This window comes from Mobula hypostoma, chromosome 8 (assembly GCF_963921235.1).
Source record: "Mobula hypostoma chromosome 8, sMobHyp1.1, whole genome shotgun sequence".
In the NCBI taxonomy this organism is placed as follows: Eukaryota; Metazoa; Chordata; class Chondrichthyes; order Myliobatiformes; family Myliobatidae; genus Mobula; species Mobula hypostoma.
This window is the reverse complement of record NC_086104.1, coordinates 139,079,135-139,106,654: the sequence shown is the minus strand read 5'-3', so window position 1 is coordinate 139,106,654 and position 27,520 is coordinate 139,079,135. Positions and strand designations below refer to the sequence as shown.

At 44.3% G+C, this 27,520-nt stretch overlaps 1 protein-coding gene across 1 annotated transcript in view; it reads left to right on the top strand.

Moving 5' to 3' along the window:
* LOC134351004 (zinc metalloproteinase-disintegrin-like crotastatin) overlaps positions 1-27,520 on the top strand; it is a 98,057-nt gene that overhangs the window by 47,876 nt on the left and 22,661 nt on the right. The window contains exons 10-18 of the mRNA XM_063056961.1: positions 482-563; positions 2,286-2,416; positions 4,029-4,206; positions 11,208-11,297; positions 12,432-12,627; positions 16,683-16,782; positions 19,209-19,371; positions 22,108-22,176; positions 24,737-24,809. Coding sequence (XP_062913031.1) covers positions 482-563; positions 2,286-2,416; positions 4,029-4,206; positions 11,208-11,297; positions 12,432-12,627; positions 16,683-16,782; positions 19,209-19,371; positions 22,108-22,176; positions 24,737-24,809 — 1,082 coding nt within the window. The remainder of the gene's footprint in view (positions 1-481; positions 564-2,285; positions 2,417-4,028; positions 4,207-11,207; positions 11,298-12,431; positions 12,628-16,682; positions 16,783-19,208; positions 19,372-22,107; positions 22,177-24,736; positions 24,810-27,520) is intronic.

The following is a 27,520-nucleotide window of genomic DNA, read 5'->3' as shown; positions in this document are numbered from 1 at the left end:
TCTCCTTCCCTCTTCTATTCCCCATTCTGATCTCTTATCTCTTCTCCTCACCTGCCTATCACCTTCCCCTGGTGCCTCTCCTTCTTCCCTTTCTCCCATAGTCCACTCTGCCCTCCTATCAAATTCCTTCTTCTCCGGCCCTTTACTTTTCTCAACCACCTGGCTTCACCAATCATCTTCTAGCTTGTCCTCCTTTCCCCTCCCCCTACCTTTTTATTCTGGCATCTTTCCCTTTCCTTTCCAGTCCTGAAAAAGGGTCTCAGACAAAAAGTCGACTGTTTATTCATTTCCATAGATGCTGCCTGAACTGCTGAGTTCCTCCAGCATTTTGTATGGTTGCTATGGAAACCCTTTACATCATTCTCACCTAAAGAGGCCTAACCATTTCAGAAAGTCAAATATGATGGTACAGCTGTAAAGTCTCAGGATGGACCAGGTGAAGAAAGATGTCTAAATACAAAATGTCACTTCCTTTTCTCAGTTACGTGGATTTCGATGGAAGTACCATCGGTCTGGCTCCAATGCATGCAATGTGCACTTCTGAATCTGGAGCAATTAATCAGGTATGCTTCATTTTCAGATCAAAGTCGGTAATGGCTTATTGTTGTCAACTGTACCAAGTAACTGTGAAAAGCTGTTTGCATGCCATCATCATGGATCCTGCCATGCATCATGCAAGCAGTCCTTTGATGGGCTGAATGGCCTACGTAGTTCTCGCAGTTGGCCCCAGTTGGGTGCTCAATGAGTGGGCCTCATCATCTGTTAGGCTGCAGCGGTTCAGATGAGCTTGTAGACCACTGGTCAACAAGTAGGAGAAGATTGGAGTACCTGGAGATCGATGGATGTGGGTGTCAGCAGCAAATCAGTGGAGGCAAAACTAGAAGATATGGTGATTTAATTCCAGGTGACACCAAACTTAATTGCGGAAGGTACAGGGAGCCTTAGGTCCCACACTGCTAGGTTCAGGAACAGTTAATACCTTACAACCATTCGGCTCCTGAACCAACGTGGATAACCGAAGTCACTTCACTATAGACTCATTTTATTACTTATTTACTAGTTTTATTTATTTGCATGATTTGACTTCTTTTGCACATTGGTTCCTCGTAAGTCTTTGTTATTTACAGTTCTTCACAAATTAAATTGCAAGTCTTTATTTTCCTCTAAATGTCTGCAATAAATCAATTTCAAGGTAGTACATGGTTACATATATGCACTTTGGTAATAATGTATAAATAAATAAAGCTAAGGCTTTATAAGGCATGGTCAAACCCCACTTGGAGTATTGTGAATTGTTTCGAGCTCCTTACCTAAGAAAGGATGTGCTGGCATTTGAGGAGATTCATGAGATACGAGAATGAATCCAGGAATGAAAGCGTTGGCGTATGAGGAATGTCTGATGGCTCTGGGTCTGTCCTTGTTGGAGATAAGAAGAATGTGGGAGAATCTCATGGAAACCTATCGAAAGGTCGAAATAGAGTGGACATGGATAGGGTGTTTGCTATAGTGGGGGAGTCTACGACCAGAGGTCACAGCCTCAGGATGAAAGGGCATCCCTTTAGAACAGAGGTGAGGAGGAATTTTTTTATATATAGCCAGAGGGTGACGAATCTGTGGAATTCATTGCCACAGGTGCTGTGTAGCCCAAATCATTGGGTATACTTAAAGTGGAGGTCGATAGGTTCTTAATGTATGAAGGTGTCAAAGGTTATGGGGAGATGGCAGGAGAATGGGATTGAGAGGGATAATAAATCAGCCATGATGGAACGGTGGGGCAGCCACAGATAGCCTAACTCTGCTCCTGTCTCTTATGGTCTTATGGTTTTATGGTCGTAAATTCATCTTGACTTTGACTTGACTTTGAAGCACTGCAGTACTTCAGGTGAAAGTTCTCCCCTCTGTTTGCAGGAAATTAAGTCCAGGGTTTAGGGGTGGAGATATTGAGGGAACAGTGACATGTTTCCAACAGTAAGTGGAAATCCAAAGCAGCTGCAGGAAATTTGAAGCAAAAGCAGAAAATGCCAGGGACACCCAACAGGCCAAGCAGCATCTGAGAGAAGAGAATATAGAATTGTTGTTTTCACGTGCAGATCTTCCTGCAATTTCTGGGTTTACTTGAGGAACATTTTAAAGTCAGCTTGGTCTGCAAATTGGAGGGAACCAGCGATGGACAGGGGTTGCTCTGTGTGTACTACCCTATAACTTCTTGGTAGTAGGAGTTGGGTGTCAGGGAAGTGTTGTCAGACTGGATGTGGTGCGTAACTTTGAAATGGTGTCATTCTCAGGATCACGCAGATAATGTCCATGGGCTTGCCTCAACCATGGCGCATGAGATGGGACACAACCTGTGGATGGAACATGACGATACTACTTGCATTTGCAGAACTGGTAATTGCATCATGTCTCCTTCCTTAAGGTAAGTGTGATTCATCCCCTCTGCCCTTGACACATGGACTTGCCCTGTGGTAGAAAATCAAAGAACTGGGAGACAATGGCTGCACTCATAACCAGAGTAATTCTGCCTTCATTCTCCACTGATAAGAACCAAGAGGTGGACGAATTAATGCACACATTAAACTGACCCAGCAACAGAAGAATAATAAATAGGCTGGAGGAACTAAATGGGTCAGGAGGCATCTTGAAGGAAAATTGACTGTCCACATTTTGTGTTGAGACCCTGCATCTGGTCTTAACACATTATGCTGACCTCCTGCTTCCATTGCCTAACATACTTATTGTGTTCGATTTGTATTTATTTCGAGATACAACTCAGTAACGGGCCCTTCCAGCCCAGGGATTCTGCGCTGCCCAATTACCCCCATGCAACCAATTAACCTAGCCCACATATCTTTGGAATAAGGGAGGAAACCAGAGCACCCGGAGGAAACCAACGCGATCACGAGGGGAACATACAAATTCTTTACATAAATCCTGATAGTGAAAATAGAGCTGAGCATGGCAATGTTCTTCTGAATGGCATTAAGGTGGACAAGCTCACAGTGCCTGATGGGATTCCGTACATCCCAGAATATTAAAAGAAGCAAGTGATGAGTATATTTGGACTTTGACAAAGATCTGTCTGTCCTCACTAGCAACAGGCTCAGAGAGTCGCAAATGTTGCGCCTTTGTTCAAGGTAGGAACTGGGGACAATCCAGTGATCCTCAATCTCCAAGCTGTTGGAGAAGATATTGAGGGATAGCATTATATACAGTATGTTCAGAGAGGCATGCTTGCTTAGGGATAGTCAGGATGGTTTTGTGCAGGGTAGCTCATGACTGACAAACTTGATCAAGTTTTTTGAGGAGGTGACAAAGGTGTTTGATGAAGATAAGGCTGGATATTTATTGTCTAGATTGGAGAGCGTGCCTTATGAGAATAGGTTGAGTGAACTTGACCTTTTCTCCTTGGAGCGACAGAGAATGAAAGGTGACCTGATAGAGGTGTATAAGATGATGAGAGGCATTGATCGTGTGGATAGCCAGAGGCTTTTTCCCGGGGCTGAAATGGTTAACATGAGGGGGCGTAGGTTTAAGGTGCTTGGAAGTAGGTACAGAGGGGATGTCAGAGGTAAGTTTTTCACACAGAGGGTGGTGGGTGCGTGGAATGGGCTGCCGGTGCACTGCCGGTGGTGGAGGTGGATACAATAGGGTCTCTTAGATAAGTGCATGGAGCTTAGAAAAATAGAAGGCTATTCAACAGGGTAATTCTGGGCAGATTCTAGAGTAAGTTGCACGGTCAGCACAACATTGTGGGCCAAAGGGCCTGTAATGTGCTGTAGATTTCCATGTTCTATGAGACATTATCTGCACGGACATGAGTGGCCTGTTCAATGCTGCACTGTTCTATGTACTATGTTAACCAGGGAAGAGTTCTATGTCATTAAGTCCTCCGAATGTCCTTGCCCATCTCTCCTGAATGTGAATTGCCCACCAGATTGAACAATTCACCTTCTGTCGTTCCATAATACCGGCACTGACGGGCTTTGAGGCCACGCTAATGTCATTTCTCCTCTTCTTCTTTTCTACAGCACACAGTTACCAATGGAGTTCAGTTCCTGCAGTCACCAGAAATTCCAGAACTTTGTTCTAAACAAAGGCGCTTCCTGTGTGCGGGATGTTCCCAACTTGGATGACATTAAGGCAGCGCCCGTCTGCGGCAACCACTTTGTGGAAAAGGGGGAAGACTGTGACTGTGGCAGCCCAGAAGTAAGCGTGGATTCACTCCTTAACTCCCTCAGCGTGAAGAAAGTACCGCCGGCAAAGCAATTCACCTGACTGCTCTTTACAAATGACTTAGATGAGGAAGTGGAAACATGGGTTAGTAAGTTTGAGGATTACTTTAAGGTCGGTGGTGCTGTGGATAGGGTAAAGGCAGGACGTAGTTAGGATGCAGAGCTGGGCTGAGAAGAGGCAGATGGCGTTCAGTTTGGAAACATGTGAAGTGATACACTTTGGATGGTTGAACTTGAAGGCAGAGTACAAAGCTAACGGTAGGATTCTTAGCAGTGTGGAGAGAGATATTGGTGTCCAAGTCCATAGATCCCTCAAGGATACTGTGCACATTAATAGGGTGGTTAAGAAGGCAGGTGGTGTGTTAGGGAGAAAGAAAAGGGGGAGGAGAACCAGAGGGAGGTGACGGACAGGCAAGGAGATATGGTGAGTGAGGGGAAAGGGGATTGGGAGTGGTGAAGGAAGGGGGGCATTACCAGAAGTTCGAGAAATCCATGTTCGTGCCATTAGGTTGGAGGCTACCCAGATGGTGTTGTTCCTCCAACTCGAGTGTGGTTTCATCACGACAGTGGAGGAGGCCAATCGATTGACATCGGAATGGGAATGGAAAGTGGAATTAAAATGGGTGGCCACGGGGAGGTTCTCTAGCGGATGGAGCGTAGGTGCTCGGCGAAGTGGTCTCCCAATCGGTGTCGGGTCTCTCTGATGTACAAGTGAGAAGACTTACTTTTAAGGTGAATGAAGAAAGTATAGGGGGGATGTCACAGGTACATTTTTACACAGAGAGTGGTAGGTGCGTGGAATGCTGAGCTGGTGGTGAAGGCCGACAAATTAAGGATATTGAGGAGATTCCTAGATAGGCATGTAGCTGAAGGGATATACGTGGGAGGGAAGGGTTAGATTGATCTTGGAGTAGATTAGAAAGTCGGCACTACATCCTAGGCTTAAGGGGCTGGACTGTGCTATACTCTATGTATGGATGTCAGAACAAAATAAAGAGGAACAAAAGTAGGCTGGACTTTTGACAAAGGGTGTTCTACCTGAAACATTATCTGTTTCACTTTGCACCATCACTGTGCAAAGCGAAACCAGTTTTATTTCCGATTCCCTACATCTGCAGTTTTTTTTAAAAAATCTTCCATTAAGGATGACCCACCTCTTGTTCCACATCTGTTTAGCTGCTTGAGTGAAGTGTAACTCTCAGCCCAGAATCAGTTAAATATCATATAGATTAGGGTGCAATGAATCAGAGTCCACAAAGCTCTGGGAGAGAGAAATCTGCCGGACCACATCTTAAATCTTAAAGAATCTTTTTTCTGTGGACTATAACTTAATTCTTAGTTCTCTCAAGGTAGGAAACATCTTCACAACATCTCCACTCTCATCTTCTCTTAGGTCATAAGGCCATAAGGCGCAGAAGAATTAGGTCCATGGAGTCTGCTCTGCCATTCGCTCGTGGCTGATCTATTTTGCATTTTCTTATGTTTTGTCATATCAAAAAATGAATCAAAAGAAAAATACGGGAGTCAGGGATAACTGGTGTACTTTGTTTTGCTTTTAGTGAGGTGCTCATATATAATGTGGTGTCATAATAATGTATGCCATTTACATAGTTTGTATACCCCTATCTACACCCCTCATAGTTTTGTATACCTCTATCGAATCTCCCCTCAGCCTTCTATCTTCCAAGTAATAACCTATTTAATCTTTCCTTATAACTCAGGTCCTCCAGTCCTGGCAACATCCTTGTCAATTTTCTCTGAATTCTTTCAACCTTACTGTACGTACATCTTTCTTGTAGGTGGGTGACCAAAGCTACACACAATACTCCAAAATAGGCCTCACCATCATCTTATACCACTTCAACATAACATCCCATCTCCTGTGCTCAATTCTTTATTTATGAAGGTCAATGTGCCAAAAGCTTTCTTTACGTCCCTACCTAACTGTGTTGCCACTTTCAATGAATTATGGACCTATATTCCCAGATCCCTTTGTTCTACCACACTCTTCAGTGCCGTAGCTTCCCCTGTGTAAGACCTACCCTGACTGGTCCTACCAAACTGCATCACTTTGCACTTTGTCTGCATTAAATTCCATCCGCCATTTTTCAGCCCATTTTCCAGCTGGTCCAGATCCCCACTATCCACTACACTCCCAGTCTTGGTGTCATCCAGTAATTTGCTGATCCATTTAACTACATTATCATCCAGATGATAAACATCAACAAACCTAGGACCGATCCCTATGGCATAGAGTGCATCCCAACTCAAATATGTAACATACCTTTCTCTAATCATCTATATGTACATTCGCTCTGCTTGGCGGGTGGGACTTGTGGCTGTGAAACATTCTGAAGCCACCAGATAAAGCTTAAAGTCAATGCTTTCATTTTGACCATGCCTAGATGACCGGCATGTAGCTGCTCCAACACTTTAGCTCTCAGCCTGGATGGTACATGGACAGCTGGTGACGTAGTGCTGCGGTCCCCAACCACCGGGCCGCGGACTGGTACTGGGCCACTAAGCATGTGCTACCAGGCCATGAGGAAACGATATGAGTTAGCTGCACCTTTCCTCATTCCCTGTCACGCACTGTTGAACTTGAACATAGGGTTGCCAACTGTCCCGTATTTTCCGGGACATCCCGTATATTGGGCTAAATTAGTTTGTCCCATTCGGGACACCCCTTGTCCCGTATTTCCCCCACTAAGGTAGAGCGCTCCTATGAAACCTTTCGTGCCGAAATGGCGTAAAGCGAAGAAGCAATTACCATTAATTTATATGGGAAAATTTTTTGAGTGTTCCCAGACCCAAAAAATAACCTAACAAAGCATACCAAATAACACATAAAACCGAAAATGAATAACACTAACATTTAGTAAAAGCAGGAATGATATGATAAATACACAGCCTATATAAAGTAGAAATAATGTATGTACAGTACAGTCAGGAAGAAGAAGGCAAAATGGATTTGTGAGAAAAAAAAATCGGCATATACGCGCATGCGCACATCACATGCGCACGTCACGCAAGCGCACACAGGTGCCCGCGCAAGGCTTCATGGTCATGGTAGTCCTTCCTGGGGTAAAGCGTCCCAGGATTTGAGTGCTACTGTTGTCCCTTACTTGGGAGTGAGAAAGTTGGCGACCCTAACTGTGAAAGACATGTGAGGTGTGTTTAACCCTACCTGAACACCCCGCCCCGGTTGGCCGGTCCGCAAGAATATTGTCAATATTAAACCGGTCCGCAGTGCAAAAAAGGTTGGGGACAGCTGGTGGCGTAGTGGCATCTGCACTGGACGTTCAAGGCAAGTGGTCCCAGGTTCGAATCCAGCCAGCTCCTTGCTTTCCGTCTGAGCTGGGCTGAGCATCGAGCTAGTAACTCGGCCTCGTAAAAACAGACAAAAATGCTAAAGAAATGGCAAAGTTGTCATCCGATGCGCCACAGGGCATGGAAAGGAACAACAATAACTCTCAATCGCCATATTAGGCAACCCCCATCAAGGGGAAGTTCATCCCGGCACTAGTAAAAATGGCGTAACTGGAATTTCTGCTAAACATTCCAGCCATTTTGGTTTGCCATGTAGACCTAAGACAGTGTGCGGTCTTTTCTGGTTTCTCTTTGGATCATCTTTCTCGATTTTTATTAGGGAGAATACATCAAGAGAAGCGTACTCTTTTGTAAATTTTCAGGTATTTCCTTTTCCAAGGGTAAACAGTGCAATCCATCGTCATTTCCAAGATTAGTCGTCCTCCTGAATTCGATCTTGTAATTGTGTCCTCCAAGAAACAGAGCCCATCTCTGCATTCATGGGTCTGCTGATGGTGGAATGCCCTTCTGTGGATTGAAAATGGACACTAGTAGTTGATGATCAGTAATGAGGGTAAACCTTCTCCTATAAAAGTACTGGATGAAACGTTTTACACCCCAAACCAGATTCAAGACCTCCCTGTCAATCTGTGCATAATTTTTCTCTGCAGCAATGGCTGTCATCACTCATAACATGAGACATGCCTGCCCCTATGCCATAAGGTGAGGCATTGCAGGCAAACTGCACTGGATGATGTGGATCATAATATGTGAGTACAGAATCTGACATCAACATTTCTTTTGCCTTTTGGAAAGCCACCTCACACTGTTTTGTCAATTGCCATGTCTTCCCAATCTGCAGTAATATGTTCAAGGGTTGGATCACAGTACCCAGGTTTGGCAGGAACTTGATATACCAATTGACAATTCAGAAAAAGGACTGCAACTGTGACACGTCTTTTGGCCTTGGGCATTGATCACTGCATGAATTTTCTCAGCACCCTTATGTAAATCTTGTGTGTCAATGGTGTTATCACAGTAGTGATGGTTGGTTTACAGAATTCACACTTTTCCATCTTGCTTTGAGACCATAATCATCTAATCTTTTTAACACTGTTTTAAGATTTTGGAGATGTTCCTTGTCATCCTCACCAGTAACAATGATGTCATCCAGGTAAGACTGAGATGCCTGGGGAACCTTGCAGCACCTGGTCCATAGCTTTCTGCTGGGAGAGCAGGTGCAGATGCTACTCCAAAAATAAGCTTATTGTAGTGACAAAGCCCTTTGCGAGTGTTTGTGGGAAGAAACATTTTGGACTCTTCTTCCATCTCCATCTGTAGGTAGGCCTCAGCTAAGTCCACTTTACCGAAGAGTTGCCCTTCGGAAAGATTTGCAAAGATATCCTCTATCCTGCACAAAGGGCATTGATCTACTTTTAGTACTGGGTTGATGGTTACCTTAAAATCACCACAGAAACCATCAGACCCATCCTTCTTGTCTACTGGGACTGCTGACATTGCCCATAGGCTCCTCTCAAACTTGAGAAGTATTCCCTCAGCCTCCATGCAATCTAGCTCACTGGTTACTTTATTACGGATAGTATAAGGAACCAGATGGGCTTTATAAAACTTGTGTGTGGCATTTCCATTTAACATCATTTTACTCTTGATATGTTTGAGTTTTCCAGTGCCATCCTTGAGCACTGCTTTGGCATCATCCAGTACCTTTCTCAATTTGCTTTTCATTTGACTCTATTGCAGGGGATGTAGCATGCAAATGGTTAATGGATCTCCAATCAAGTTGTAGTTGACTCAGCCAATCACAACCCCACAATGCTGGCTCTCCTGTTTTTACCACATACAAGCCTAATGTGACTTGTTGGGTGTTGTATTTCACTGTTACGAGTATCCTTCCTGTAATACCATGGGCTCTTACCTATTTTGTGAGCTTCATGTGCGGCATCTTATCAAAGACATTATGAAAATCCAAGTAAACAACATCTACCAGCTCTCCATTGACTAGCCTTTGTGTTATTTCCTCTAAGAATTTCAATTGATTTATCAGGCAAGAGTCCCCCTTAAGGAAACTATGTTAACTTCGGCCTGTTTTATCATGTGCCTCCTACGTCTCTTGAATTACTCTCAGAAACTCCAGGCATTACTGCTGTACCATTCGTCTCCTAAGAGCTCCTTTACCTTAAGCTCCCTAATCAAATCTGGATCTTTCCTCTCCTGCTCCAATTATTCTGCAGCTCAAATGAGATGTCCTGGACCTGGGCACCAGGCAGAGAATACAGCCTTCGGGACTCTTGATCCTGATAACAGCTAATTGTGCCTACTCACCTGACTATGCTATCCCCAATTACAAGTACATTTCTCTTCCCCCCCCCCCACCGAAAAGCTTCCTGATCCATGGTGCCACAATTCAGTTGTTCATCCTTCCTACAGCCCCAATTCTCATCCTCACAGAGAGCACCGATATTCTTGGACAAGCTTAAATAATTGAGTTCCTCCAGCACTACCTGTTGGAGCACCCTACCTGCCTTAATTGCAATTATACCCTCTTGTCTCTGGCCACGGACTGAATCCGAAGTAGTCCTTCTTATAGGTGAGACTGCCTTCTTAAACATAGTGTTCAGGTAACTTTTCCGCTCCCTGATGCAGTGCAGTGTTTGAAGATTAGATTCCAGATCAACTGACCACTGAGTGTCCCATTCATAATCTTCTCTTGCTGTAGCCCATCCACTTCAAGATTTGATGTGTTGTGCACTTAGATATGCTCTTCTGCACACCACTGTTGCAACATGTGGTTATTTGAGTTGCTTTTGCCTTCCTATTAGCTTAAACCAGTCTGACAATCCTCCTCTGACCTGTCTCATTAACAAGGTTTTTTTTTATTTTACCCCACAGAACTGACACTAACTGGATGTTTCTTGTTTTTCATACTGTTCTCTGTAATCTCCAGAGACTGTTGTGCATGAAAATCCCACCCCATCTGGCACCAATAATCTTTCCATATCAAAGTCACTTAGACCATATTTCCTTCTCATTCTGATGTTTGACCTAAACAACATCTGAACCTCTAGACAATGTTTGTATGCTTTTTTTTCATTGAGTTGCTGCCACTCGATTGGCTTACTAGATGTTTGCATTAACGAGCTGGTGTGCAGTGTACCTAATAAGGTGACCACTGAGCGTATTTCAATATTTTAGAGCATTCTTTTCCTGATCTTTCAGCCTGTACATCATCCACAATCCTCAGAAAGGGCTGCCAGTTGATGATGGACTATCCCTGGAAAAGATAACTGCAATATCTGGAGGAGATACGAGTTGTCCCTTGGGAAACATTTGATGGACTAAATAGCCTCCTTTCCATCATTAGTCCATCATTTCCATGCTTATCCACAAAGAACTATTTAATCCCAATTTCCAAATCTTGGTGCAGGTCTCAGGTCTCCAAGGACACTTTTATGTGTTTTTTAATGTGGTGTGGGGTTTGGCTTCCACTGCTCTTCCAGCCAGCTCCGGAAGTGTCAGAAAGTATATCAAGGGTCCGGATTGGATATGGGTCACTGGATGTATATTTTCTCGAGACGTTCCTTCTGTCTATGTCTGTATAGATAAGTGTGAAGGTGGTCTCCCCTCATTGTGTCGTGTTACCCACAGGAATGTAAAAACCCCTGCTGCGAGCCCAAGACATGCAAAATGAAAGAGGAAGCACAGTGTGCTGATGGGGAATGCTGCCAAGATTGCAAGGTATTTCCAACACATCTGTCACCTCTACCTTTCTTCAGCAAACGTGCCTCTAGAAGCTTGCTCTTCCATTCACTGTATCTCCTTGCATCTCTGTGCATCTCCTCAATCCATGTATTCTCTCTCCCTCTGTCTGTGTGTATGTCTCTCTCTCTACACGTGTATCTTTTTCCAATCTCTTTCTCCCTTTCTCCTCGTATTTTTCTCTTTTTCTCTCTCCCACTCTCTCAACCTCTCCCCACCCCTCTCTTTCTCTCTCACTTAACCTTGATTATTTTTGTCTCTTTTCCTCTCTCATGGTTTTTCTCCCTCTGTTTTCCCAGACTCGTAGATAGCTACAGCACAAAAGAGGCCCTTCCACCCAGTGATTCCTCCCTGACAATCACGCGCCCATTTTTATACTAAATTCCCCAACTCATTCTATTCTCCCCACATTCGCAGCAGCAGCCCATATCTCCAAGACTCTACCGCTCGCCTACAAGCCAGGGACAACTTACAGTGGCCAACTGCATGTCTTTAGAATATGGGAGGAAAGTGGAGAGGCCAGGAAAATCCACACAGTCACAGGGAGAACACGAAAACTCCACATAGACAGCATCCAACGGTCAGGATTGAATATGGGTCACTGGAGCTGTGAGCTCTGTTACATCGCCACTGTGCCAACCCATTTCCCTGCATTCTCATCTCTTTAGCTATGTTTCTGTCTTTCCCTTCCTCTTTCCCTGTCACTTCCTGTCTCTATTTTCCCTCTCACTTTCTCTCCTTCTCTTTCTTTTGCTCTCTTTCTATCTCGCTCTTTCTCCCCGTCATTTTCTAACCCTCTCTTTCTCCCCCTCTCATTTTCTCTCTTCATTCTCTCTCCCACACTCTATTCTTTCTTTGTAACGGTCTCTTTCTCATGTTGGTTCTTTATATATTTCTGTCCACCTCTCCATCACTCTCCCCTTATCTCCCTTCTCTCTCTGTGCCTCTTTTTCTCACTTCCCACACATTTCCTTTCTCTGTCTACTACACACACTGTTAGGCGTGTTTTCACTTGGGGGTGCCTCATGTTCCTCTTTGCCTGAACACACTCTGTGCAGAAACGTGGGTGGCCAAGCAGGAAGAGACTAAATGCTCTTTATCTATCGTTCTCAGATCAAAGCGGCAGGCTCGCGGTGCAGGAGTGTGAAACATGAATGTGATCTTTCAGAGAATTGCGATGGCAAGTCCAACAAATGCCCGCCAGATGCATTCCGCCAGAACGGAACCCCTTGCAAGGGAGGGATGGGCTTCTGTTACAATGGAAAGTGCCCTACCCACCAGGACCAGTGTGTGTCCCTGTGGGGCCCAGGTTGGTTGATGTTCTTCATTTCTAACAATAAGCACGTCGGTAAATGTAAATGTTGTTGTTCGGTCGCTTAGACGAATCCGACTCTTCGAGACCATAGGGTCCATACGGTTTTCATGGAAAGATACAGAAGAAGATTGCCAGGCCTTTCTTCCGCGCAGAAACTGCTGCTGCCCAGGTTGGGACCCAGCTGGGTTTGAACTCAGAACCATCTGCCTTGAAGTCCCGTGCTGATGCCACTACACCACCAGCCGGCCCATATATATACTTCTATAAATACTCTCTACCAAACCTCCACTGCCTGTCTCTCAACTCAGTCCCTGTGCTCTCTCCTCTAAAGTAACTCCCAATAAAGTAATGTTTAAAATTTGCTATCCAGTCCTCTCATCTTCATAAACTTTTCCAACCCTGAAATCCTCCTCTCCACTCCTCCATCTCAGACTATATCTCAGAATGTATTTCTTATCACTTTGACATCACTAATATGAAAATTAATTGTTTGGCTCAAAGAACAGCCATGTTACACTCACCCTGTATCCTCCAAGATGGTGCTATATATAAGGCTAAAACTTGAACTGCATTCTCTATCCTCACTGAGATCCATCACACACCTCCTCTACAATCTTCAACTCATTGCTGGTAAAGACAATCACCTGCCAATTTGACCTCTTCCCACCCTCACCTCATTGCAACTTCAATTCATTATGTGGCAGCACTCTCCTGTAGCTGGCAGAGTGCTGCTCATAGTGCAGTACCAATAAATTTCTGCGTGATTACAGCTGCACGAACTTGAAATGAAGCAGTAGAGTATGCCACAGTGCAAATGGTACAACTCAATGTTACTGGAGAAACCTGCCCAGTGAATCCTGCAATTTAGAATCTTGATTTTTATAGGGATATCCCAAACAACATTAGGTGGCCCACTATACATTAGAAGGTAGTTAAGTATATTCTACATCAGTCTATTACCTTAAACAATACAGTCCAGGCATAATATGGAAGCAATATCTTAAGGGTCTCAGCCTGAAACATTGTCTCTTACTTCCTTAGATGCTGCATGACCTGCTGAGTCCCTCTATTATTTTGTGTGTGTTACAAGCTCTCATATACACACACACACAAACATATATATGTTTTGTGTGTGTGTGTCTGTTTTAACTTTGTTTTTTATTCCATAACTTCTTGGCCATTCCTATTGAATCAGATTCCACGGTCCCTTCAGGCAACACACTCCAAATTCAGAAGAATCCTGTTCATTCCTCCAATGAGGATATTCATTATAACACCAGCTGGTGAGCTCATGGGGAAAGGAATGAAATAATCTTAACCAAAAATTGAGTCATTGCATAAAAATGATGATATAGACATTGTAGTTTTAAAAATCATGTTAAATAGGAAACAGGCAAAGAAGTAACGTAGAATGAGGAAGGAAGCAAAGCATGCTAACCTTTAGCAGTTATCCTTCATTCATAAAGGACATGAATAGGGTGAATGCACAAAGTCTTTTTTCCCAGGATAGGGAATCAAGAATTAAAGGACGTAGGTTTAAGATGAGAAGAGACTGATTTCATCAGAACCTGAGGGGCAACTTCTGTACCCAGAGGGTGGGCTGTATATGTAATAAACTGCCAGAAGAGAAGGTTGAGTGGGTACATTAACAACAGCTAAAGAATTCTTGGTCAGGTACATGGATAGGAAAGCTCTGGAGGGATATGGGACAAACATGGGCAAATAGAACAAGGTTGGATGGGAATCTTGTGAAACACTCTAGTTTCCTCGGCTGCGTAAGTCGAGGGAAGACCATCTCTGGCCCCGCCAAACTTGTGAGCTTGAGACGCGAGCTCACACCAAACCCCCTGTTTGTGTGGATGCTATGTAATTTGCTACCCTGTTACAAATTAATGCCAGGAAATAACAGATAGTACTCCGCATACAATTAAAAGATTTATCTTTATAATTCTTAATTTGACTAAAGGACTAGTAAAGAAAAGAACAAAAAAAAGGGGCCCATTTTAATAAAACAGTCTCACATGCACAAGTTGGAGCTCACAGTTTCCCCAAGTCACCGATACTCCATCGATCTCACCCTGGGCTTTGTCGAATCACGGTCCCTCTCCAGGTCAAAACCTACGAACATTCCTCTCCGGCGTCTTCCCTCTTCATCTCCACTCAAACAAAAAAAAATCCCCAAGCCCAAACTTAGTGTCCCTCACCAGAGAAACAGCCCCTTCAATTCAACCATCCTAATTGGATGGCACACATTTCTCCTCATCTCTTATTTTCAACAATAACTCAAATATAAACAGAAAACAAGCAGCTCTCACAGAACTGTCAAAATGAAATACTTACAGTATAACAGTAAAAATATGAGTCAATGCATTACACTTGGTTGACATTGACCAGTTGGACATGTAATACCCTGATTAAGATTTCTACTGCTATGCTATTGTATATTTTAGTTCAGCAGTTTCTGTAAAAGCTGTGTATCCTGCTGGTAAGAATGTTTTTGCTTCAGCTAAAGGTAAGGAGCCATGTTGTCCAACTTAGGAATGTTGTGTTGGTGAATCAGGAGTGGGATGGTGTAACACATTCTCAAGAGCTGGGTGGGAAGAGTTTTCTGAAGGACTGTAGTCTGGTTTGGGGTCTTTTGGTGGGAGGTGGGAGAGGAGCAGGGAAGATACCTGGAGGATCGCATCCAAAGGTGAGACCCTATTGCAAGGAGTGTTTCATGAGGCAGAGGTTCCAAGAAGGAAAGTTCTACCTGTGGTTGGTGAGGAGAATTCAGCGTCATGAGCAAAGCTACTCCCAGCTACTACAGAAATGAGCTCCAATGTTTATGTGCACATTCAGACTGGTTTAACTGTAATGGGCCCTTTTATCTTTCTCTGTTAACTGTTTGATAAAGTTGAAAATTAGTAAATATACCTTTTTTATAATTTTATGCTGGTGTACGATCTGTCCTTTCTGGGCCACCGAAATCTGTGTATGGGCAGTATTTATACAGCGTTTGCTCAAATCAAGGTTCCTTTAATCGAAACAGCCCGTCATTCCTGACTGGTTGAACCCCAAATCATACTGACTCTAGACATGTCTTGCTTATGTAAGGTGGCCTGCTCACTGCTGAGTCTTGTGGCTATTAGCAGAATCAGCTAACGAACCAAGTTGGTGTATGAGCCCTGGTGAGAACTGCAGACAAAAGGATTCAGTTTAGCTGTTGTATGACTCTATGGCATATACATATACAGTATATTACAAATACTCTGCTAAAGTCAGCTGATTTATTCTGGTTCATATCAAATGATCCTCGCACCTGAGAGAGCGAAATACTGGTTGAATGAAACGAGAGACATTACTGTGCTACAGTGTTCTTTTTTCTCATCTATGGTGAGGGTCAAATGAATTCAAGGCTCTTTGTGTTCCCAGTGTTATGAAATTAAGACGTTGATGGTGTGAGAGGTCCTTTACGAGGTGAGTTGAATACTACATACCTACGTGTTATGGATAGATCCAGTTGGACTTGCAAAAGATGAAATAAACTTGTTTGCCTGTTGAAATTAACATGTGACCAGTGAAGTTCTTTTGCAGGATAGTCACAGGTGTGCTCAGGGACGATGCCTCAACCGAGTTGTCTGCAAAAGCTCCTGTAACTGGTGCTACAATAGTTGCTAGGGTAATAGTTTTAGTAGTTTTGAAGACTATCAGACTCCTAAACCAATCACCTCTTCCACCACTACCTTCATCCTGATGGTGAATAACATGGAAACCCCACTCTTGTCCAAGTTGCACTTTGATCAACAATGTAGCAATACTATTACCACATCACTTTGCAATAAAAATGGACCATTTTTATTCTAATTGTGTTCTTTCCTGTAAAATTTGTGTATAACTGATGTTTTTCTTGTTAATTCTCCATATCTGAATCAATGCTGCTGCAATAAGATTTTCATTTCACCTGTGTGTACACAGGCACATGTCAATAAACTCAAGTTTGACCTTGATTTTGACAATGTACTTTGTGCCATGGTTATTCCCACAAGTATTTTATTCTTTTCTATCAGGTGCTCGGCTAGGATCCAGTCGATGTTTTGAAATAAATAGACAGGGTGATCAGCACGGTTACTGCAAGAAGACAACCACATACCAAGGCTGCAAACCTAAGTGAGTGTTAATAGTGAAACAGTCATATATAGTATTTCCTCTCCCTCCCTCCCCACACACACTTGATGGCTGCTCAGTATACTGCATGCCACACAATTCCCCCAGTCCTTTGTATAACCAACGTGCATGAACTGGAATTGTTGATGACAAAATGTTAATTATTTTACATTTTATTATACCATAGGAGGATACCTTTCAGCCCATTATGTTGATGCTATCCCTCGGAGAAATACTACTTCCCTCCCTTATTTCCCTGTAATCTAGTCCCTCCCACAGGTCCATCAACTTCCCAGTGATTTTTCCACCATTGATGATCTGTGGTGGGGAAAACAGGGCTGATGCTTTGGAACTGAACAGTCTGTTGTGTTTATGGGATGTATGTAGATTTCCTGCAATCTAGCATTAGATCCAAGATTGATAATGAGAACTACACATTTCCATCAATTCCTTTGTATGCTTAGTGACAAAGATGAGGAATGTCTCTGGGAGTTAGATAGGCAGGGAGGTTGAGCTGATTCTATGCAGAATCAGATTTTATTTCACTTATTGAAATGAAGTGAAAGTTTCTGTTTTATGGTAGCAGACTTGCCATTGCCAAAACCAACTTCCAAAAAATGAAACCCATTTTTGCTAGCAGACACATTTCTATGACAACGAGGCTTAGGCTACTAAAATGTTACATCTGGTCAATCCTGCTGTATGCTTCCGAAACATGGACTATAACACCAGAACTCCAAAGAAACTTAGAAGCAACAGAAATGTGGTTTCTTAGAAGAATGCTGAAAATATCATATAGAGATAGGGTAACTAATGAGACAGTACTCCAACGTGCCCATACAAAAAGATCTTTAATGAGAACATTAAATGAGAGGAAACTTAAATTCCTGGGCCATGTCATCAGAAAGGGAGAAATAGAATGCCTTACATTACAAGTCCGTATGCCTGGGAAACGCGGAAGAAGAAGGCAAAGAAGAAAATATATGGACACTGTGAAAGAACTAACAGATCTAAGTGTGCGAGATATCACTGACACTGCGAGGGATCGTTCAATGTGGAGAGCCATGATCGTCCAAGCGTGTAATGCACAAGGCACATGAAGAAGAAGATGGTAGCAGTACAGTGCAAAGACGTAGTCATAGTCATAGTCATACTTCACTGATCCCGAGGGAAATTGGGTTTCGTTACAGTTGCACCAACCAAGAATAGAGTATAAATATAGCAATATAAAGCCATAAATAATTAAATAATAATATGTAAATTATGCCAGGAAATAACTCCAGGACCAGCCTATTGGCTCAGGGTGTCTGACCCTCCAAGGGAGCAGTTGTAAAGTTTGTTGCATACAATTACTATAACTTGCAGCAATAAATTTAAAAATGTAAAACAAAAGAAATAAGAAGGCAGCGTACATGAGTTCGTGGACCATTCATAAATCTGACTGTAGAAGCTATTCCTGAGTTATTGAGTGTGAGTCTTTAGGTTCTTGTACCTTCTCCCTGATGGTAGTAACGAGAAGAGGCTATGTCCCAGATGGTGGGGATTCTTAGTGATGGATGCCACCTTCTTGAGACACCACCGCTTCAAGGTGACATGGGGCTCTCTTTGGCCTCCTCCAGCTTCTATAACCATAAGACCTTAGGACATAGGAGCAGAATTAGGCCATTCAGCCCATCGAGTCTGCTCTGCCATTCAATCATGGTCTGATCCAATTCTTCCAGTCATCCCCACTCGCCTGCCTTCAAATATAGACCTCACAGATTGCTTTATAGTTACTAATTTAAACCCAAAAATACCCCCTTTTGGAATCAAGTCAAAACACTAATCACCTCTCTCTTCCCTCTTCTTTCATTCCCCACTCTGGCTCCCCTCTTATCTCTTTTCTTCTCATCACCTGGCTATCACCTCCCCCTGGTGTCCCTTTCTCCCATGGTCCACCCCTTCTCCTATCAGATTCCTTCTTATTCAGCCCTTTATCTTTCCAACCTATCACCTCCCAGCTTCTCACTTTAACCCCTCCCCCCACCCTACTGGCTTCACCTATCACCTGCCAGTTTGTACTCTTTCCCCTTCCCCCACCTTCTTATTCTGGCTTCTTCCACCTTCATTTCTGGTCCTGATGCAGGATCTATGTCCGAAACATTGACTATTTTTTCCTTTCCATAGATGCTGCCTGGCTTGCTGAGTTCCTCCAGCATTTTGTGTCTTGTGCTAATATTATTTTGTGACTGTACATGCAGTCGTAACAATATGTCTGTCTGCTGTGTGTGACTATATGTACTTGGTTTTCCGCTTTGGCCCAGAATGAACACTGTTTCATTTAGCTGTATACTTGTTGAATGTCAATTAAACTTGAACTTGAGAAGAAGCGAGGCAATGGTTGGATGATCTCTGTCAGCTGTACCTAACACATTCTCCTCCTTCCACAGGGACATAATGTGTGGGCAGCTACACTGCGTCGGTGGGAAGATGACGCTGTCTTATGGCTACATTACTCAAACCATAGGAAGAGAAAATTGCAACTCCTTCATAGACAGAGGTGGAGTTAACCCAGGATTGGTGCAAGATGGGATAAAGTGTGGAACCAACAAGGTATTAAAATGAATGTGAAATAAGTTGCAAAGAGTTATTTATTTATTTATTGAGATACAGCGAAGAATAGCCCCTTCAAGCCACACTGCCTAGTAGTCCCCCAACTTAAAACGAGCCTAATCACAGGACTATTTACAAAGACCAACTAGCCTGCCAACCGGACCCGTGTTTGGACTGTGCGAGGAAACCAGAGCACCCAGAGGAAACCCACGCGGTCACTGGGAGGACGTACAAATTGCTTACAGGTAGCGGTACGAAATGAACCCTGGCCGTTGGTACTGTAAAGTATTGTGCTAACCACCGTACTACCATTGCTGCCCCCTACCTGCAATGCAGGGTTGGGAGGATGGGCTACGATTTTGGATCCAGACCCAATGTTTGATCCTTTCCTTTCTCAGGAGCCACAGTGTTTGAGTTTCTGGTCTGTGGCTTTACCTTGCGGTGCTATTACTTTTTGTTTCTTGTGCACAGAACCTTTGCAGGACAAAGAAGGGACCATTCAGCCCATGGGCTATGCTTCCTGATGCTGTCTGGGAACGTGCACAAGCTCATGGATGCACCAAATCAGGTCAACTTCCTCCTCAGAAACCTCAGCTCATCGTGGACTGTCCCTGCTAGGCTGAGCCAGGTCAGCGTTAGCCAAGGAAAGCTCTACCATCAAAGTCGGAATAAAGCAATTTATCATTTTACAGCTGGGAAAGCCATCAGTTGCTGTAGAATGCCAGAGTGATACAAGATGGAACGTCCCACGGTGCTAACCATCAATCGCCCATCTACACTGTAGAACACTGAACAACACAGGCCCTACGGCCCGGGATGTTGTACTGACCTATATAATCAATCTCCCCCTTCCCTCCTACACAGCTCATAGCACTCCACTTTCCTTGGGTCCATGGACCTACCTAGGGGTTGCTTAAAATTTCCCCAATGTATCAACCTCTACTGCCAGCCCCAGCAGTGCACTCCAGGCATCCACCACTCTCTGTGTAAAATACGTACCTCTGACATCCCACTGAACCTTTCCCCCACTCACTTTAAATGGATGTCCTCTGATATTGGCCATTGTTCTCCTGGTGAAAAACAGGTGCTGTCTCAAAGGCAGCACCTTTTTTACTTGTGCAAATCAAAATCTTATAGAACTCTATCAAGTTGTTTCTCATCCTCTGTCACTGCAAAGAGAGAAGCCCTAGCTCACTCAGCCTCCAACAATCTGACATAAGCCTCGCTTTCCTACACCCCCATCACCTCGGCTGGAGGCCAGCTACAGTGGCCACTTAACCCACCAACCTGGGGTGTGGGAGGAAACGGGAGAACCTGAAGGAAATCCATCCCGTCGCAGGGAGACCGTGCAAACTCCGCAGAGACAGCGCCCGAGGGTCAGGATCAAAACTGGGTCTCTGGTGTTGCAGGGTAGTGGCTCTACCAGCTGCACGGCTGCGCTATGCTTAGGCCACAAAAGCGTTGTCATTTGTAGAGGGCACTCACGCCCTTGCCTGGTATGTTCCTGTCACCCATGCCAAAGGAAACCATGTCCTGTGTCAGAACTTGCGTTGGTTCCCCTACCGTCCAGGAGAACTCCACGCCCCATCACTGTACTCACTCCCCATCAACACCCCATTTGCTGCACTGGTACTGGTTGTACAGGGGGCGACTGCCCACTAAGGCCGGGACTGTGAGGGAAATTGCCACCAGCCCCTAACATCCGCTGACTGAGAAACAGAGCCTTGCTCCAGCAGGGAGCCTTGTACAGCTTTGGAGCTGAAGCTGATAAGTTTCACAATTTGGACAGTGCCTTCTGGAACTGATTGTTGACATTGGTTCAGTAAGAAATAATAACTTCCAGACAGAAGCTTTCTTTTGTGGCTTGAATGTACAAAGCACGTCGTAGGTATGTTCAGGTCACATGATATGGGGGAGATGATTGTAGAGTAATAAAGAAAGTCAGGCCCAGCTCATTCCTGCTGACCATTGTGTCCGCCCCATTTGCTGGCATTTGACCCATTTCCCTCTATGCCATTTCTATTCATGTTATCTATCCAAATATCCTTTAAGTGTTGTTATTGTTCCTGCCTCAGCTGTTGGTGTTAAGGAACAAAGGTCAGGGATCAACTTTATTCACCATATGCACATATATGTGTTAGGAATTTGCTGTTGTGTTTATGACGTGATGTGCAACAAAATAAAAGCATCATTCAGCAGTTAGAAGAAATAACAGCCTCAGAACAGAGGGACCTCCCTTTAGGACAGAGATGAGGCGGAACCTCTTTAGCCAGAGGGTGGTGAATCTGTGGAATTCATTGCGACAGACAGCTATGGAGGCCAAGTCATTGGGTATATTGCAAGCAGAAGTTGATAGGTTCTTGATTAATGTGAGTGTCAAAGTTTACTAGGAGAAGGGAGGAGAATAGGTTTGAGAGGCAATATGAATCAACCACGATGGAATGGCAGAGCAGGTTCAATGGGCCAAATGGTCTAATTCTGCTTCTATATCTTATGATCTCATTAACATCTAATGTTCAATGTACAGATATGGAATAAAATATGCATTAATACCTGCATAGTGTTAGGCAACTTACCCAGTTGTTCTGTGCACTAATTGAGCGAACCCACAAATAGGCAATCCGGTTCACTTCTACCAGGCTTCACATACCCACTTTCACTCCGATTGAACTCAGGTTATTGGTGAGCCAGCTCACGCCCTTTTATGCTGACTGTAACTCTGCTCCCTCTCCGCAGATGTGTTTGAATGCAGAATGCGTCGAAGTCAAAGTCAACAACTGCTCCAACAAGTGCCCCCCGCACGCGGTAAGGTCACCACTTCACCAGTGCCTGCTCTCGTCTCTCCTTCTTCCAAGGTTCTCCTTGCTCTGTGCATTTCAGAGTAGTGGCAAGAGTTTACCTTCCCTTTGAACAATGAACAATGAACACAGTGTTAAACACCTCAGCTCAACTTGACTGTGGTACCCTACTCTGACTTGTCTGCACTTCCTCCCCAGGACTGATCATGAGTTTCAAGGAACTAAATATAAATCATAGAGTCACACAGGGTGGAGAAAGGTCATGTCCACAATTCAACTGTTTACACTCATCCCTCACCACTCAACCACTCAGTTCTTGAACCAACTTGCACATCCCTTATCATTATCTCAGCTTAGCAAGACTATGTCCACAGATCCACTGTCCTCTCCTATCAAATGTCTCCTTATCAATACTTCACCCCTTCTATCTATCACCTCCCAGCTTCTTACCTCAACCCATCTACCCCTTGCCTGATTTCACCTATCATCTGCCAGCTTATGCACCTTCCCCCCCGCCCCCACTTTCTTATTGTGGCTTCCTCTCTTTTCTCTTCCAGTCCTGTTGAAGGGTCTCGGCCCGAAACATCGACTCTTTATTCCCCTCCATAGATGCAGCCAGACTCGTTGAGTTCCTCTGGTTCTTTGCGTGTGCTCTCAAAACTTCCAGCATCTTCAGGATCTCTTGTGTTTATGACCACCTTAACCACTTTGCACTATAACGTACTTTGGTTTTTTTACATCATCATTATGTATAATTTATGTATAATTAATGTTTTTCTTGTGATTGTTGTGTACCTGATGCCACGTGTCTGTGATGCTGCTGCAAGTAAGATATTATTGTCACAAACACCTAGGTACAGTGAAACACTTGATTTGCGTATGGTGCATACAGGTCAAATCATTACACATTGCATTGAGCTAGAACAAGGTAAAACAATAGAAAAGCAGAACAAAGTGTAAAAGTTACTGAAAAAGTGCAGTGCAGTTAAATAATAAAGTGCAAGACCATAATACAGTAGACTATGAGGCCGAGAGTCCATCATCTTGTCATATTGGACTATGGGTATCATCATTCAATAGTTTAATGAGAATGGAGTAGAAGCTGTGATTGAGCCTGGAGCTCCATGGTTTCAGGCTCTTGCACTTCTGTCCAATGGGAGAGGGAAGAAGAGAGAACGTTCAGTTTGGTTGGAGTCTTCAATTATGCTCACAAAATGCTGGAGAAACTCAGCAGGTCAGGCAGCATCTATGGAAATGAATAAGCAGTCAACGTTTTCAGGCAGAGAGTCCTGATGAAGGAGGTTGGTCTGAAGCATTGACTGTTCATTCAGAATCAGAATCAAGTTTATTATCACCGGCATGTGACGTGAAATTTGTTAACTTAGCAGCAGCAGTTCAATGCAATACATAATCTAGCAGAAAGAGAAAAATAATAATAATAATAATTAATAAAATAAAACACAATAATAATAAACAAGTAAATCAATTACATGTATTGAATAGAATTTTTAAAATGTGCAAAAAACAGAAATACTGTATATTAAAAAAAAGTGAGGTAGTGTCCAAAGCTTCAATGTCCATTTAGGAATCAGATGGCAAAGGGGAAGAAGCTGTTCCTGAATCGCTGAGTGTGTGCCTTCAGGCTTCTGTACCTCCTACCTGATGGTGACAGTGAGAAAAGGGCTGCCCTGGGTGCTGGAGGTCCTTAATAATGGACACTGCCTTTCTGAGACACTTCGGATTCATTTCCAAAGATGCTGCCTGATCAGCTGACTTCCTCCAGCATTATGGGTGTGTGTTGCCTTGGATTTCCAGCATCTGCATTTCTTCTTGCACCTTTGCTTATGCCGGCTGCTTCACTGAGGCAGAGAAAAGTATAAACAGGGTCCATGGAGTGGAGGCTGGTTCCTGCTATTTTTTGCATTCATGTGCACAGCAGTTGCCATACCAAGGCATTGCACCCATGATTACCGTGCCTACTGTAAACTTGTGCACATGAGAACAAACTTGCATTTGACTTTCAACTCCCTTGTTTATAATCCTCACATCCACATCAACACTCCTCAGATGCTACCACTCCCCCACATGAGAGCAAGTTTACAGCAGCCATTTCGCCTGCCAGTCTGCATGACATTGCCGTGTGGGAACTCGAGGCACACAGAGGAAGCCCACGCAGTCACAGGAAGGGTGAGCAAACTCCACACACGGGCAACACCAGAGGTCAAGACTGAACGCAGATCTCCAACGCTGAGGCAGCCCCAATACTAGCTGTGGCCCCCGACACGTGCTCAAGGAAATTTCAAGAGGAACGCCTTTGGGGAAAGGATGGGAGAGGGGAAGCAGTACAATGCAAAGCATAATATTCCCACAGTACTGTGCAAAGGTGTGCCTAAGACTTTTGCGCAGTACTATATAATAAACCAATTTAACATTTTATCACTATAGCACTTAAGGGTCAAATGGAGATGAGAGAAACATCGCCGTTTCCGGGAATACCCTCTACGTGAAACATTCGACAGTCACTCAGTATTTGACTGCTCATTGCATCTTTCTCTTCATTCTCTCAGAACTGTAATCACCTGGACCAGTGCCAGTTTGAGGAGGGATACGCGCCACAGAATAACATCTTCCCTAAAACCGGTAAGACCATAACAGCACCACAAGACTCCCCGAATCAGTCAGTCATTGGTCAAAAGGGTTGGTTACCCCACTGGGTTTCGTAATTCACATCCCTTCCTGCAGGCATGCTCAGTGACTTCCAAGATAATAATGAGGGGAGATGGTGGGAGTCAAGAGGTCTTTCTAAATGTCACTTTGAAAGCGATTTCTAAATGTTGTTCTTCAACTGTAGGATCACAGCTGAGCTCTACCAACCGGCCACGTGCAATAGATCTTAGAGACATAAGGTACTACCGATTCTGAAACTTGGAGCAACAAATCTGCTGGTGAAACTTAGTGGGTCGAGAAGCATCTGTGGGGGAAGGGAATGCTGACGTTTCCTGCGTCAGGACTGCGAGGCAGGATTTCAACCCACAACATTGACGGTCCCTTTCCATCCACGCCCCTCCCCCTAAAAGATGCCGGTCGACCCACTGAATTCCTCCAGCAGGTTGGTAATCCAAGTTGTTGTTGGGCCGCGAGTAAAATCAGGATCCTGCGCCATCAGGCAAGGAGGGCCATGGATGAATTTCTGGGTCCAGTCACGCAGTCGAGGTAATCTACTGCTGACGTGATTCACTATTCCAAGACACCCGAGGTCCAGCATTACAGCAGGTTGTAGCAATGGACTTTTTTCCTCGTTTATTAGCTCCAGGGAGCGCCTGGACACAGCTAGTAAGCTTCAGTCCATAATTCCAGCCAGATCCTGGTACTTCTGTGAGAAAGAGGCTAAACTTCTATGTTAACAGTGGCAGAATGCCCATAAAGTGCGAAAGGATGCAAAGTCTCGCAATAACTGGCAATGCTGAATTAGAATCAGAATTAGTTTTATTACCACTTATTTACAGTACTGTGCAAAAGTCTTAGGCACCCTAGCTAGATGTACTGTACATGCCTAAGACCTTTACACAGTACTGTATGCTGCGAAATCTGTTGTTTTGTGGCAGCAATACAGAGCTAGCCATGGAAAATTACTTTAACATACAATAACAATAAATAGTGCAGAGGGGGATTCGTGAGGTTGCATTCATGGATTCATGGACGATTCAGGAATATGATGCTGGACGGGAAGAAGCTGCAGTAAGTACAGGGCAAGTCCCGGGTGGTGAGCATCAGTAATGATGCATGCCACCTTCCTGCGTCACTGCCTCTCGGAGATGTCCTCGGTGACAGGGAGGGCTGTGCCCGTGATTTTGCCAGCCGAGTCTACATCCCCAGGCAGCCTCTTTCAGTCCTGTGCATTGGAGTCTCCATAGCAGGTGGTGATGCAAACTTTCAGAAGGTTCTCCATCGTACACCTGTTGAAATTTGCCGGAGTCTATATCTATGTTGTAACACTCTGTGACTCTCATCCTCTGTTAGTATCAAGAGGTCTCAAAACAGCTCAGTGCAGATTTGAGTTCTGCTTGATATGCAGCTGCAGGAAACATTTTGTTCCTCATTCAGCTGTCGAACACACCCTCCGAGCATTGCCTCTCTGTTCCACGTGGGAAGGTTGTACTGCAGCTCTATCAGCAGTCGAGGATGGCTCAACCAATATAACCGATACACCCGTTAGATGGAGACTCAATAGGCTGCAAGTGCTGGAACCTGCAGCAATGATCAGTGTTCTGGAGGAGCTCAGCAGGTCAAGTCAACAGCTTCTTTCCTCACAGACGCTGCTTGACCTGCTGAGTTCCTCCAGCAGATTGTTCCTTGTTGGCTTGAAAGGTGCTTCCCTGCAGTCATGTCTAAAGCATTATTGTGACATTAATATTGATGTCTGGCATGTTAAAATTACAGGAAATACCAATAGACCACTGTATTTAGATTATGAGAACACTCAGTCCTCTTTTTATTGTCATTTAGAAATGCATACATGCATTAAGAAATGATACAATGTTTCTCCTGAGTGATATCACAGAAAACAGGACAAACCAAAGACTAACACTGACAGAACCACATAATTATAACATATAGTTACAGCAGTGCAAAGCAATACCATAATTTGATGAAGAACAAACCATGGGCACGGTAAATAACGTCTCAAAAGTCCCCGAGTCGATCGACTCCTGAGTCCCCGATAGCAGGCGACAAAAGGGAGAAACTCCCTGCCATAAACCTCCAGGCACCGTCAACTTGCCGAGGCCTTGGAAGCAGCCGACCACAGCCGACACTGAGTCTGTCCGTACGAAAACTTCGAGCTTCCGACCAGCCTCTCCGATACAGCCTCCCGAGCGCCATCCTCTGCCGAGCGCCTTCGACCTTGCCCCGGCCGCTGAAACACGCAAAGCCGAGGATTTCGGGGCCTTCAGCTCCGGAGATTCTGGTTACTACGCAGTAGCAGCGGCAGTGAAGTGGGCATTTCAGAAGTTTTCCAGATGTTCCTCCGTGCTCTCACGTCTGTCTCCATCAAATTAGAATTGTGCACAGTCCCCTACCTGACAGACAACAGACATCATCACCGAATTGGTCGTGCGCGCTACCGTCACACCGCCATCTTCTCCTCCTCCTTATACCAGTTATCTCAGTACAGAGCTGGAAGGCACCCTGCTTGCATTCCCCCATTCAAGTATGAATGATTTAAATAGCCCCCGTTGAACTGACATAGTACAGACATCCTGCCCTTTTGTATTTATGTTGAGAACAGAAAAACCTTGCAGCCAGATAAATCTTTGAAGCTCGCTCCCTAAAGCTTTCATGCAGTGTTAGGT